Source organism: Varroa jacobsoni, unplaced genomic scaffold (assembly GCF_002532875.2).
Source record: "Varroa jacobsoni isolate VJ856 unplaced genomic scaffold, vjacob_1.0 scaffold_1124, whole genome shotgun sequence".
NCBI lineage: Eukaryota > Metazoa > Arthropoda > Arachnida > Mesostigmata > Varroidae > Varroa > Varroa jacobsoni.
This window is the reverse complement of record NW_019214026.1, coordinates 67,774-82,653: the sequence shown is the minus strand read 5'-3', so window position 1 is coordinate 82,653 and position 14,880 is coordinate 67,774. Positions and strand designations below refer to the sequence as shown.

At 39.7% G+C, this 14,880-nt stretch overlaps 1 protein-coding gene across 7 annotated transcripts in view; it reads left to right on the top strand.

Annotated features, from left to right (window-relative positions):
* LOC111266886 (serine/threonine-protein phosphatase 2B catalytic subunit 2) overlaps positions 1–14,880 on the top strand; it is a 74,230-nt gene that overhangs the window by 42,679 nt on the left and 16,671 nt on the right. For all 7 annotated transcript variants that reach the window (XM_022844738.2, XM_022844737.2, XM_022844736.2 and 4 more), the window contains one exon: positions 10,830–11,033. In XM_022844738.2, the coding sequence (XP_022700473.1) occupies positions 10,830–11,033 (204 nt within the window). The remainder of the gene's footprint in view (positions 1–10,829; positions 11,034–14,880) is intronic.

The following is a 14,880-nucleotide window of genomic DNA, read 5'->3' as shown; positions in this document are numbered from 1 at the left end:
AGCGATACTTAATGTGTGATTATTTTGTGTGATGGAATACACTGACCTATACAGTTGATACGAACTTTCAGAGACGGCGAAAGACTAGGGTTTCCTCCTTTTTTTTTTTCCTTGTTGAGCTACGTAACGGTTATTGCTGGTTTTCCGAATACGGTCCTGTTTTATAGTAGGAGAAGAAACATATTGATGGTTGAAATCGGTTCGAGACTGACAGCATAACATAGGGCCCCGTTGGAAACTAGCAGTCGACAACGTCATTGACGTCTCCATTGTGCCTTACGGTTAGATATCAATGGAACAACCTTACGATGTTACACATTGTTGGAACAGATTCCGTAAGTGGTACCCAGTCGAATTATTATATACGCTTTGTATTCATGTTGTCGTGAATAGGCCAGCAGATTCAACCGCCGACGGCGTACCTCATCGTGCAGTAACCGGATCTATATGTGCCATGATTATTACATTAACACACCCCACGGGAATGGCTCTGACATAGGCTATTCAGAAAAGGAAGTAAAAAAAGCCCAACAACGTCTCATCTGACCGCCATCGATAGTTCATTTGCAGACGACCTGCTGGATGTTTCCTCTGAAAATTGCCAGTAGCCACGGTAGCTTCAAGCAAGTCGAAATGCGCGGCAGATCGTAATTTTATATAGAGACAATTGAAAATAATGAATCAACGCCAAGGCTCTCACACGGTGTTTGTGCGGAATGTTAATGAAACTTCCTGTCATGAGCAGTCACACCGTCAAGCGTCCTACGATTGTACTCTCAATACGCTGTAACATTCCTCAGTAATATAGTATCATCTAGTTCGTATGGCTGGTTAGAAAGTGGTGCAGCCGTATGCCGTATCTTTTACGTGTCAGCAATGGACGGAGCTTTAATCAAGCATGCGCCAGTTGTTTACTAATACACAATTTATCTATATGTTAACATGTGCGAACGTCTCTGCAATTCCAAAATTTGATGTAGAACGTGTTCGTCAATTAAGTTTCCTCTTTGTGCTCCTTACTAGCGCGATTTGCTAGATGAAAAAATTGAATCTATCTATACTGCCATACGTTGGTTTCTTGGGACGAAATGCGTCCAGGTGTATAGATAATTATTGTGTTTTCAATCCGTTATAAAGGAGGTGTCGCTTAAAGCAAGAACACGCTGTACCAAATGAATATATTACGGCTACCAACATCTCTGTCATTCTACTTTTACGTAAAGGACCGCATCAGCATCCTTTCGTTGTGGGGTGTAATGAGGGGAGTTGTTGGACTATATATATAGATTAAAGTCTGTTGGAGACATAGACGCCGGAGTCAGTTACTAGCAAGTACCTCACGATGTGAATCATTCAGGCCGCTTTTGAAAAGTGATTGTCTGCTCTGAGGGCTTCGAAAGCTCCTGGCCTGTCGTTATCTATATCAAAAGAGGCATTGAAAAAGTCCACAAGATGTAACGGGACGGCAGCTATATAGACTACTGATTATTTTTACAGTGGCAACGCTCGGGCAACCAGACGACGATTTGGCATTATTTCTGCGCTGAGTGCTTTTTGTTTCTGGACGAAACACTCTCTACTCTAACTGACCTACCTTAAACTGCCGTCACAAGGAAGGTTAAATATGTTAAACATTAAGTGGTGACAGACTGACTAGTTTTGAGCTTCTGAAGAAATTTAGGGGTGTTAGATCAGTGAAGTGACGGCCACAAAGGGCGTTGGTTCCTATGAATCAGTTGGTTGAAGAAGTGGTCACAGAGCAGGCAAATGAAGCACTGGTGCTATCCGCGTGGGACTCGAGCTCCACGCTGCGCTACTGTTGCTGCAATTAAACAGCGTCCCTTGTATTCCGCACGTCCAATGTGGGCCAGATTAATGGTTAAGGTTAGGGGTTAAGAGTGCGCTTAATGGGCATATGACCACCTACTATCGTGTAGTGCTTTTATAAATATAACCCGCGTTGCTACCGTAGACTTCTCGATTGTGAGAACAATACGTTTAATCGTTATTAAAGCAAGGTTTTCTCCGTCTGTCCTAAAAGGTTTTCAATTTAAAAAGTAAAGGTACCCTTATGTCTCATTACACATATAACAGACGTCTGCTCATTCGCTCCTTCTGGTTCTGGAGCAAACCTACTTTTTTTTAAACAAAAACCATAGACTCATGGGTGCGGCGGTAGAAAATTAGCCTACAGAACATGAACCAAGGTTCGCTATTTCTATTCTTTCCACCCAGGGCGAACCACACCAAGACTAGACTCTCCTTCAAATTTTGCTCGAAATCGGCGGCTTCTGTGATAGACAATTTCCATGGGGTTTCTGAAAATTAGCTGGATTTTCCGTTTAGTGTCGTTTGGATTTCGTTGAAGAATCCCACCAAGTAAAGTAGAGTACCTCACTCGAGCCTAGATTTGAAAGGCACCAGAAATTCATCAAAACAGCCGTATAGGATAGTTCAGGATCTTTGAGACAAACGTCAGCGATTGTTTTTGCTAGGACTGTATCTATTACCGACGATATCGGCAAGATAGGGCAGTATTTTTTAAAACGTAGCACTTTTTTTTTTTGCACCTTTTGGCCCGTCTGAGAATTTTTATTTTTGGGACGTTTGCCGTATCATCAATGCAGGATTTTGATTCTTTTTTTTTTTTGATTGGTCGTTATTTTTCGTATGGAGCGGTACCTTCACGAATCTATATTCATTAACATTCCCTTATGCACAGTTACTATTAGAGTAGTAGTTTTTAAATTATTATTATTATATAATTATTGCGAATTAAAGTTGTAATGCAAATGAACATGACCGTAAGAACTAACGTTTCTCGCGTATGCAAAGAACTTCATTGTTTTTTGCTTAAATAAAAAAATCTTGGAATCATAAGTAAAACTCTGAAGTATAAAAAAAATCCTTATGTTATTACACTTGTAGTGTATGCTTTTAAGGTTTAAGATCAATAAAAGATATGATAGCTTGTACCTTTACAGATTTATTATGATGGCTCGTTTCATACAAGATTATAAACGTTTTGGGTCACCCCGAATCGATAATGAATTGCTTCGCAAACGAGTATTTGGCTGCAGGAAATCTCTCTCAGGAGGCTCTAACATAGCATAAAGAAAAATCCACGATAGAGAAACGACAATGCGGACTTCAAGGTTAATTGTTACCGTTTAAAAGTGCATTTCTAATGATTCTCCTTTTTCGACCAAGTCTATCAGGACAATCAGGCCAAAAAATTAGACCGGTGTTTTGCTGTTCAATTCTTAAAAATAAAACAGCAGGTCGTCTTTGATTTCTCACTGACAAGAAATTTTTCATCCTTGATACAAAAATGAACTGCGGCAAAAACCACCACAAAAACTGGCTCAGGCCTGTTGCGGGTAGAAGCAAACTCCTGACAAAAATTCGTGCCCAGAGTGTGGTGTCCAGCGAAGGAAACGTTACGTCATTCTGTTTCCGCAAACGTCGAACGTATCGTTAAAGCAGTTTACCCATTTGTATTACAAATAATTGTGCGACAGTAAACAGTGGACGCGTCTGAAAAAAACACGCGTCTTTCAGTAAGATAGTGCACCGGCTCAGATTAGTATACCATTGACTGCTCAAAAATACAGGCATGTTTTGGGAAGAGCATCAAACAGTCCAAATCGGAAGGCATTGGATTTCTATGTATGGAGCGATATCGAACGAAAATCCAACAAGTTTCGGCATAACAGCGTCTACTTACTCGAAATCGTGAGAAGAACATTTGAAACAAGCCTGTAAACGGTTTAGCATCTAGATGAAAACCATAACCGTGCTTGGTGGTACATATACTGGGTAAACATGACCATCAGGAATGACACTTCCTCTGTTCTAATTTTTTATATAGATACGATTTTAACAACAAAGAAAAAAAGTCCCAGTATACACACATCTCTATATATATATATATATATACATACAGAAGCCCACTGGTCGTGATAACCCTTTACATTTTGTCCAGCGATTCTTAAAGTGTTTCATTCTGCTTCGCGAACGTTTCAGTGATTCTTGAAGCAATTACGGAATAATAATTTGTGATAACAATAAACCTAAATAAAAGAAAATCTAGTCGACCTCTTGGCCAATTTCCTTAATCCACTCTCGTAAAAGTAAATGATTGCCTTCTCCGTCCGCATATGCGTCGATCATTTAACTTAATCGATATAAGCTATTACATATATTTCTATATATTAAGTTGGTAAAAGAATAACGCTAGTTTTTTTTTTACATAAGAAAAAAACAATACATTTCACTCGAATTTTAGAAACAAGTTAAATCATTTCGTATGATTTTTTCCACGTCAATTCTGGGAAATATAATGGGTGAATCCCAGCTCTTACAGAGCAGCTTTAACGACTAGTCACGATCAGACTAGAGTTGTCATGGAAAGGGACAACTCTGCCCTTTTTGTCAAATTTTTTCCACCGGATTACGTCGTTTCTTAGCTCTAGACGGCTGGTTCATGCGGTGTGAGGTGACTGCCAAAGGCAAATCTCGGCATCCTTATCGGCGCTTTGGCTTAATTGTAGAAGTACGCGGATTTACCGTAGGCACGCATTCTTTCTCCTGCTTTATATTGATGTGTAGGCTTCACTTCTCCTCACTTGTAACAATTCTATGTAGGAAACCGTTATTATAGTTTCGTGTGTATCTGTATCGGTGAACGTATCAATGGAGACAAGGCCTCTTTCTTCTTGCGTCCTGCATCTAGTTCATGAAGCGCTCATGTCCCAATTTTTTTGTTTGTAAAATAAATTCAAAAACTCTAATGATAATCGAGTGTTTACAGCCCATCATCTTGCAAAATTAAAGAACGATTTGCCCTCTAAGGTCGTAATCAAGCTCAGATTGCCGATCGGAGTAAGGCACCTTCTCCATATTAATAGTTCCATCTAGAACTTAAATAGCAAAACACCTTTAAGCAGTCCTCTCAGGCACGAAGTTTACATCGTGTGTGGTACGGATACCTAGGTGTACATTTAAGGTAATAAAAGATGAAATACAAAAGGTATTTAAAATGCACTTGGTGCCACCATGAACATCTATCCTTGAGATAAAGTTTACCATAGGACCAAATTACAACGGACTTATAGTTAAGAGGGAGCATTCTGAACAGTATAAGAAATCAAAAATACTGCAGAAGGAAAGAAGAATGGGAACGCTAAAAGAAAAGAGTATTTCTTTTTACCAACTTATAATATTTCAGAAACTTTTAAATAGCCTCCTACAGGTTTCGTACTTTAATTCGAAGAAGTCTGCCTTGGCGAGCACACCCTGTACTGGAAATTCTACCTCTGTGAAAAATCAATAATGTAAACGTAATACTAAAAATGTGGTAATGCCTACTAAGGCATAGATATATATATTAATAAATTTAGGATTTTTTTGCATGCTTTGCTTTTAAAAGTGTGTATAGACAAAGTCAGATATTTTGAGGACTTTGTTTTTAAATGCTCATTTCTGATAAGTATGCTTATTATATATAAGTTCCGTTCGCCTTTATTACAGCTTTAAGGCCTAAACTCACTAGCTATTTTTAAAAGACTCATTCTAAAACCCGCAAATAGCTTTTTAACAGTAGCTGCGCCTCAAACAATATTAGTAAATTCAGACTCGTTGAACTCCCAATACACTCGATATAAAAGGAACAACGAAATAGAATATTGAGATGATTGGCCGAAAGATCCCATTAAAGTGTGACTGTTGGAGTTCGTCTAGATAATATTATTGGCATTAGATAGTGTCCTTTAAAATAGCCGCTAATTTCTGCATAAAAACATCGGAATCATTAGAAATGTATTTTTTTGTATCATTTTCGGTCCCTTAAATCTAACCTTTATTGAAGATAGTTCGCGTTGACTCATGGAATTTTCTTTAGAAACCGCATAACAATAACCTCGACCATTTATTTTAGACAGGAAAAAGAAAGTTTATACCTTTTGTCCCATGTGAAAAAAATATACATTAGCTGATACTGGCTCAGGTCACGAAAATGACGCCGCTTTTTTCCACCATGGTGAGCTGTAGTTTTGTTCGAGAAGGAATTGGCTTTCGTCTGGCACTAAGAATAGCGGACGGGCGTCCGCCTACTATGGTAAACAACATCGCAAAGTTCGTCCAAATTTAGACGAGGCGCCTGTACATTGCCCAATAAGGATCTGTACACCCCTTGCAAATACAACGCATGTTAATTTTTCGAAATTAGTAAAACCTCTCTGCGAATGACATTCATGCATACGAGGCTGCCATTTGAAAGCGGTGAGGCTTTTACGCCTACGCAGTTGTTCATGATTCCGTCATTGTGTAATAATGGTTCATATCCCAATTTAATTCTCATAAAATATAAAAGTGAAACACGGATACAGGGAAATATCCTAGGGAGAGTATACGACAGCAACGCCAAGTGTTCCGCTTTTAGCCAAGCGGAGTAGAACGCTCAGAACAAACGCATATGGCAAAACTGCCAAACGTACCTGGCCGATGTGCTGATTTAATAAAATGAGTTACCTCTTTCCCCGTAGAAATCTTATTCTGCTAAGACACAAGCCGTAACACAATGGTCTGCTTCTTCCTGCTTATTCCCTTTAGCCACTGTTTGCCGTCGCTGTTCTTCATTCTTCGTGGAAATGTGCTCACACATTACCGGGGTGTCTCCTGAGTTGCCGCCATTTGTATTCCATTTGTCTTGCAGTTGTCCATTGCTAACAGAGTGACGTCAGGAAAAATTTAAGGGCTACTGGCCTTCGAAAACGCAGACGAATATCATTCCTGTAACTTGATTAACCAACGTGCGGAGCAGCACAACATTGGGTATAGATTTTTACCGACAAAATAACGGTATCTTCAACCGGCAGAAATGACGATATCGGTGACACTACCTATAATAGCACAAACACCGACAATGTCGTTACGTCTGACGATATACAACGCAACCTAGGACTCAGAGACGCAATGGAGTAGAACTGCACCGACGGACAGGAGCTACGCAGACATTAAGCGATCGACCAGTCTAATAATTCGACGTGGCAGGCTGATGGTAGACGTCGGAAGCTAGATATGGGACGAAAAAATTAACCGATTTTTTGTTAGTAGATGGTATAATAACCGCAACGGGGCTCTACAAGCACGAGAGAACTAGAAATAAAAGTCTGTCCACGTTTCGCTTACAGAAATTCCCGTCTTTCATTATACGTACTCTGTAGAGCGTGGAAACTGCTGTGATACGTATAGTTCGGGCTGAAGGTTTGAGCGGGAGGGAATTAGGTAGCAAGCGAGAATACCTAAGCTCTCGTACGCTTCATACGTTTCTGCATGTACGTTATGCTGGCAATAAGATTTATCATTGACCCAGCCTCACAGCGAGAATGACGCAGATGGCTACAAGATTCGCCACGCGACAACCACCTATATTTAACAATTTGTATGCTTGACTTAGATAGAATTTCTCTCTCTTTGTCATCCTGTTAACCATGTCCGCGGCTTTCGCCTTTTCTTCGTTTCGTTTCGTTGATAACTTGTTAAGTAAAGTAGATTTTATAAGATAATAATTATTATAGGGTTTATGTGAAACCCCGAATCGTAGCCGTATTTCAGTTCTAACCTTGCCCACAGCTCATTAGGAAATGTAGATGGAACTCTGTAAAAGCTCATGGTCAGGTGCTCCGACAACGATCCCCTAGGGTCACCACAGATTGACCCAAATGAATTTATACAAATCTCCTGCGTCCAATATGCGTTGAGCCAAAATTTTACATTCGACGAAATAGCTTTGTTTGCCGATATGTCCTACATTTAACTAATCAGCATTGAGATTATGCATTAAGATAAGAAAGAACGAACACATCGATGTCTCACGTTTACAGATGTCAAATACATGTTTATTGACTTGAGGATTCTTGCCACTGCAATTGGTAAAATTGAGACAGTATGATAATTAATTATTTGCAAGGGACTCAGTTTTTTTTAATTGCTTTAAGTCGGTAAAAAAGTGCTTTTTCTTATCTGTAACGCAATTACGTAGAAGACTTTTTGCCATAACCGCTCGTGAGTATAGCTCGCGTGGTCCAGCTTGGGGTACCCAGACCGCTTGCCCTACCTCTTACGTGCTGTTCTGTGTATTCTTATGCGATCTTGGAATTGGGTGATTTTGTACAATGAGAACTGTTACGCCGATTCGGGAGGTTTAGCAGAATTCTACTGTAGCAGTGTCGCAGAACTTGGCAGAAAACTCTGTTTGATTTGTTTCTTATCGTTCGTTGGTTACCCCCCCCCCCCCCCGCACATCGCGCCCGCTTTTTGGAAGGCTTTGATTAAACTCGAAAATTTTGGAGCGATGGACAAACCACCCATTGCTCGTTTAGTTGCTGTTGTTTGCAACGCCGTACATAGGGGGCGCATTGCGTTATCAGTAGAGCGTGAGATAGTAGCGGTAGCTTTCTTGGGGTCTTGCTGGGTTGCGGAGTGTGTGGCTGGTATGGTCACAATAGTTTCCTGTATTATTCACAAACCCCTGCACAAAAGCGATATGGTGGCACGAGTAGAAGGTGCAAGTCAAAAGAACGGATGGAAAGGAAGGCGGAATTACGAAAGTAAGAATTGGGAAGATTCTGCGTGTGTTTGTATAATACTTTACCATGGCAGGTATATGTCATTGTATGCTACGTTACTTAATGTTGCTATTACAACTGTTAAAGCCGCAGTTTTCGTAAAAACATATTCTTTATGGAGTTTCCTTTGTTGTGATGTCCATATCATTACACCACTGACCTTAATTATGAATGGTTGTACGCTCTATGGGCTCATTAACATGCTTAAATTTACTCGAAAGCGAATCTATTGCTTATATCAAAATATCAATAAACTTTTAACAGTACTAGAGTCTGGGTCGCTCGGAAATATGGCGGATAACATGAAAATCATACATATCGAGTAGCCGTAGGATTTTTCTATTTCAAAAACGAAGGATCGAACAGGCAGAACGAAGATATAAGAATAAGTGCTACCAAAAAAAAAACGAAAAACATAAAAAATATGAACACGAGCTCCGGAGAATGATAGGTGTCATTCAGCTACCACAATCGATGATGGCTGAAGATCGAGAAGGCCTTTAGGCTCATCATCCTCTAATAATTACAAATGCGCACCCATCGTCTTTTGGAGAAGCGAGGACAGTGTGTGACAGCTAGTACAGCATAGTTTGAAAAAATTTCTACGTATGAGCTTTTGTGTCTGTCGAACAGAAGAGTGTTCGATAGCTATAAAATGAGATTTGTTGATATCAAGTTATTGAGTGCTTGTTTGATCGCACTACGCTTTCCTTATCTTTTTAAAATGCACCGATGCAAACATAATAAAAAATTGTCACTAATTGTTCTGGTTGTTGCAGCGACAACTTATCTAGATGAGAAGGCAGCTTCTGCAGTTACAATAAATGCAAGGACAAGCTTAGGGTATCTATAGGTAGCCTAGCGGAGGGGATGTCCTGCTTCTGGTGCCGCTACTACGAAATATGTGGGTGGTGGAAACTGGTGAAAGTGAAAGAATCCTTAAGGGGCGTGACCAAAGAATGGAGAATTAGACGCTATAGTTATTCATCCTGTCTGCCTTCTCCTTGCTAAATACCACCTAGTAAACTCTAAATATGGCTCGTTTCATGGTGGCCGAACAGCAAACGGCAGCTTCATGCAAACAACGATGGCAAACGACAGGTTGGGAACGTTGCCATTAGTTGCAGAAGCAATAACCACCTGCAAGCACGATATAGGCTTGTATAATAACGATGCAATACGACGCTTTATGTAGAAATCTTTTATGTTAGAAAAAGCGGCACAACATCGCCCTCTACTCCTACTATTCTGTTAAGAATCTGTGCTATAAGATTGGAGCTGCCTAAGATTTAAAGAATTTATTTATGTAAAATGAAACAAGAATGTTCATTTCTTTAATTAAATATATTAATTTCAACATTTAGCAATCAGGTATAAATTTACATCTGAATGTTTTCACAGAATATATATATTTATTCGGCTTGTTTGACCGTAGGCTATTCGCTGGCTTCGATAAAAAAAAGTTTTGAAAATAATGTAATTGATGCTTGATGGCCTGCAGGCGTCATATATATACATGTATGACCGGCATGTTAAGGTATCGGATATATTTTTATCCACATTCACGTAATAAAAATGGTAATAGTTACGCCGTCGCAGAGCGAAATCGTTCGACGATTGTATTACGTTTTCAGGACAGGACTAACAAATACAGGACTTCAGTTTGCGTTCGAACTTCAAATATAAGTTCGCTAGGAAGACTTCAAACAAGTGTACTGTGTCAGACAAAAACTCTACAACTGAAAATACTAGCCAAACGTATAATAGCTTGCGAAGTTTGAAAATGGCTTCCTAGAGTCAAAGATCCTTTTAGTGTAAAGAGCTTTTCAACGCTATAAAACACTTGACCAGCAGCGAGCAAAACGAGGCGCACGGGGAAATCGCATGGCTGCGAGGCCAAACGTTCAGGTTTCACAGCTTTCCTGGCGATAATGCTCGAGATGCTGAAGTGCGTTATCGCTTACGACTTCGGAGCCGTGGGCTACAACGCACTTCAAGTCGAGTTCCTGCCAAAATCCAAGGATCAAAAACCTATAAACGAGTAATTAGAAAAGGGAAACATTGAACAAAACATCTATTATATTCTTAACAAACCAAAAGCCAATTTCGCTTTTCGGAATAAGCTGTTAAACGGAAATGGCGGTTTTGGTCGACGTCAAGAGAAGTTCATAATAACATGAGAGGTTTTGGCGTTTTTAGGTGTCCCTTTCCCTCCATCACACAAGCTGACGATCAGCGAGGTGTTCGATGCAAAGACCGGCAAGCCACGCGTCGACGTCCTTAAGCAGCACTTTATCCATGAAGGCCGCATTGAGGAGGCAGCTGCTCTTAAGGTCATCAATGAGGGGGCTGCCCTCCTGCGCCAGGAGAAGACTATGATCGACATCGAGGCACCTGTCACAGGTAAAAGTGGACATACATACAATAATAACGATAAGACCTGAAATGACAATATTCTCTATTTGACATTGTTTAATAAATCGAAAACTAGATGTCTAATGGTTACTAGCAATCGTTACGGCTGTTTCTGCCTATGAGATAATGAAACAAGCAAGCACCCGCTAGACAGTTTCGGTGACACATCAGTTCGCTGATCATTGGTCTCTCTATTCGTCGTATATTGCATACTGGTAACAACGTACTTCCGTCGTATCAAATCATCTTGTTGCTTTGGATACGGAAAGGTTTCCAGCAAATCTCGACTAATTGTTTCCCCACTGATTATTCATATATGGTATTCTTTCATTTCTGTGCCGTTGTTAACTATTACGAAGTACTGAAGTAATTTTTTTTTTCCATAAATTTTATGCATCACGATTTTGTTTAAAGCAAGCTGAAGACCAGCGAAACTTTCTTATTTTTGTTTATCGTACAAATTTACGTATTCAGCTTCTGCGGTCAGTGACATCCCAAGTAGGCCACTCCAGTTAGGAATAATTAAGTGAACTTTTGCATCAAGATACTGAGTTCTGTTGGCCGAAGCCACCAATTAAAATGACGGCCTGATGTCGAAGCAACAACAGATGTTGATTAAGTTGTTCAGCAGGATCAGTGAATATAGTTATGCCCTTTAAACAGAAAAGAATGGCCTAAACGTTGCCTACCGCTATCGTCGAAAACAGCCGATGTCACAAGAGAGCAAATAAATATTAATACATTTGTCAAAGGCTCTTCTATCACATGACTTATGATGGCTACACTGACTTGGTATAACTCATCAATTTTACGAAATAATATTACCTAATGACAACTATTTAAATAGCCCCTATAACTCTACGGGGTTGTATAGGCCAAAAGAGATAATAATTTTTAGGTAAAATTTTTAGGTGATTTTTAGGTTAGACATCCATTACTAGAGGAAAAAAAGCCTGTTTTTCTAGAAAAGGCTGTGCAGTGCAAAAAAGGCTGTGTGTAATTCATAACTATTTAGTGCAAAGTTCAAAGATTAGGATTCAACTACTATGGCGCACCTGAAATACTGGTAGGAACGGGTAAAGCATCAACACACGAGTTGCATTTTATCCTAGAAGTGAGAAGTAACAGTAATAATCTGCGCATTGTCTTTTATACTAACTGAAGCTTGTGAAGCCATCGTGTTATAAAGATGGCGGGATCTCTTCAGGTGTGTTGCTATGGTGCCCGTAGCCTTAAGACCATTGCTATTTCAACATTTTCAACGCAATTGTTATAACTTGGGATTATGATGCCGGCTCATAGGTCTATTGAAGAAAAACCCAGTCAAATCCAGCAAAACGCCAAAGTCGAATACTAAGCAATCAATCAAAAAAAATATAACATACAGTATTTCACATCGAGGCTGAGTCTCGCAACGTAAATCTGCCCTTCGCGGGGAGATTTACGTTGTGACGTGAGCCCTTCCCTAGATGATTCCCGTGGCAATATCTCTCGGTTCGGATCCGATGACCGAAAGTGAATCGCAACTAAAACTATTACGGTTATACATGATTCGGGCATAAATCATGATCCATTGTAGATTTTAAACCATAACCGCGATTGTTTGCATCGTGGTGTATATGTTTGACCGAGCTATGCGTTGCCGAAGACTCAGTTCAGCTTTCCATATATACGTATTTGTACTAAACTGAATTGTGCTTTAAGGGCACTTAGCTCCTTTAGTTTCTCTATTAAATTCGCATCGGAGGCAGCCGGTTTCGTCTAGGCTTCCATACAACGGCCCATATGGCCTCACCTCATCCTGGCTTATATAATAGCTCTCAGTGTAATAACGTCTGTAAATCATAACTCGCCTTTAATTTGATTTTAAAAATATAGCTTGAGCAGAGGCACAATTGAATGAAATTTATTATTCTTTTTCTGTATTGCTCAATAAAAACTCGATAAAGTACAAAGAAAACAACTGTTCCATGTAGTTTCACCTTTTGAAATTCGGTCAAAGAAGAATTCGAGCAACGCGAGCTGCACTAAACTTCTGATTTACGTATATCTCGAAGATCCTGAAAAAAAAAATTGATCATATTTTAATTTAAATAAACATTTCCTTGCAAGAAATCAACAAATTCAATATAGTCCTTGTTCTATTTAGCCCCACCCGCCTCTATATATAACAGAAATTTGTTCTCGATCTCTAAAAGGAAAAACGTAATGACCTCCAATTATTCAATTCAAAGGGAAGTTCTAGGTGAAATTAATTTTTTCTTTAAAAAATATTTTGTATACAATTTGTGACCTAATTTGACACAAGTGGGCATAATAAAAACAGCGGGCAAATTTGATAATGCGCCAATCATTTTGTACAGTATTCGCTTTCTTAGTAACTTCTTGTTATGCTTCACTTGAAATTTATTAGTTCGATGATCCTAAATCATGTAACATATAAGAACAGACGACTAGCGTGAATCCAATGGGGAAAAATCCGTCCATTAACTTTTATATGCAAGATCTAGATTTGTTGTTTTTAGTCCGATAGCTCAACAGCCGCCGATCTGGTTGGCTTGCCATGCGGGGAGGAATCGGGAAGGTCTAGTGTCCATGTATAGATATGATGGGGGTACTAGAAACGTGCTGAAAAGAAGTCCTCCGAACCTTGAGCCAGCAACATTCGAGGATTTCTATGGAATTTGTATGTATAATAGTAGACAGTTTGAAAGATGTATCATTGTTGGTGCTGAAAATAGCCATCAAATTTGACCCGCAACAGGTGTGGGTCATCTTTTGTTTAAACTCTGTAACCGCTGCCGGCCTAAAAGTTTGCTACGGCAAATATCGCTAATTGTTTAGAGTGAACATTAGAGTCATATGTTAGGCGCATAATATGCTCTAACCGTTTGCATGTTAGTCAATAGATCAACGCGAGGCGACCGACGCATGTTCTTTGTATATTGTCCTTCAAGTAGGCAAGTAAGGCCCGCTAATAAAAGTACTGTACGTTGCAATGAACGGTCTACTATTGCAAGAAATGAACATAACCGACATTTCTTCAGATCGTTTCTCTGATACAAACGATTGCTGACACTCGTTTTTGTATCAGAGGCTCCTTGTCGCTTTTTCTTCAATCCTTCCACCTACACCTTTGCCACCGTCTTGTCTTTTAGCGGCCGGTCTGTAGTGCGTTCGCGCAGGTATTTTTACAGTGGTTGTGGCGATGATGGGGCAATACATGCGCAGCCCGTCTTACTTGTTATCATCACTTAACTTAAAAAGAGCGTTTTCATTTTTTTTTGCTCGCTCGCCCGGTCTAAGCTGGTCCGTCGGTTCAGTCAGTGATTCTGTAATAGTTAATGGGCTTCAACAATCGAATACGGCTTTACCTGTCTACCACAACCAATAACTGGCTATCCATTGAGAGGATCCTTGGAAACTCTGGCTAGATGAGAACAACCTCCGCCGATGTCCACAGGGGCACCTATTTCAGCTAAATTGCTTCACTGTTATTCTAAGTTCGATTGTAATAACTCCTATAGTATTGGGGCAGTGGATATTGGCAGTGAAATCTATGGTGCAAACCCCATAACACCCCAAAATAATAATCAGAAGGACAAGAAGATCAGAATGCCTGATGATTATTATCGCAGGTATATACGGTGTGGTGTAGCTACTGAGGATTAATTAAAACTGAAATAAATTTATAAAATTATTGTAGGGGTATCATGTGAAAGCGTTATTGTTCGTGTGATCTGATTTTTCAACGAGCCCTCAAGCATTTGGTTGGTTTTGTTCTGCACGGTAGCTGTCGGTTTTAGACAGGAACTTCCGCTAGATCTCAATAGTT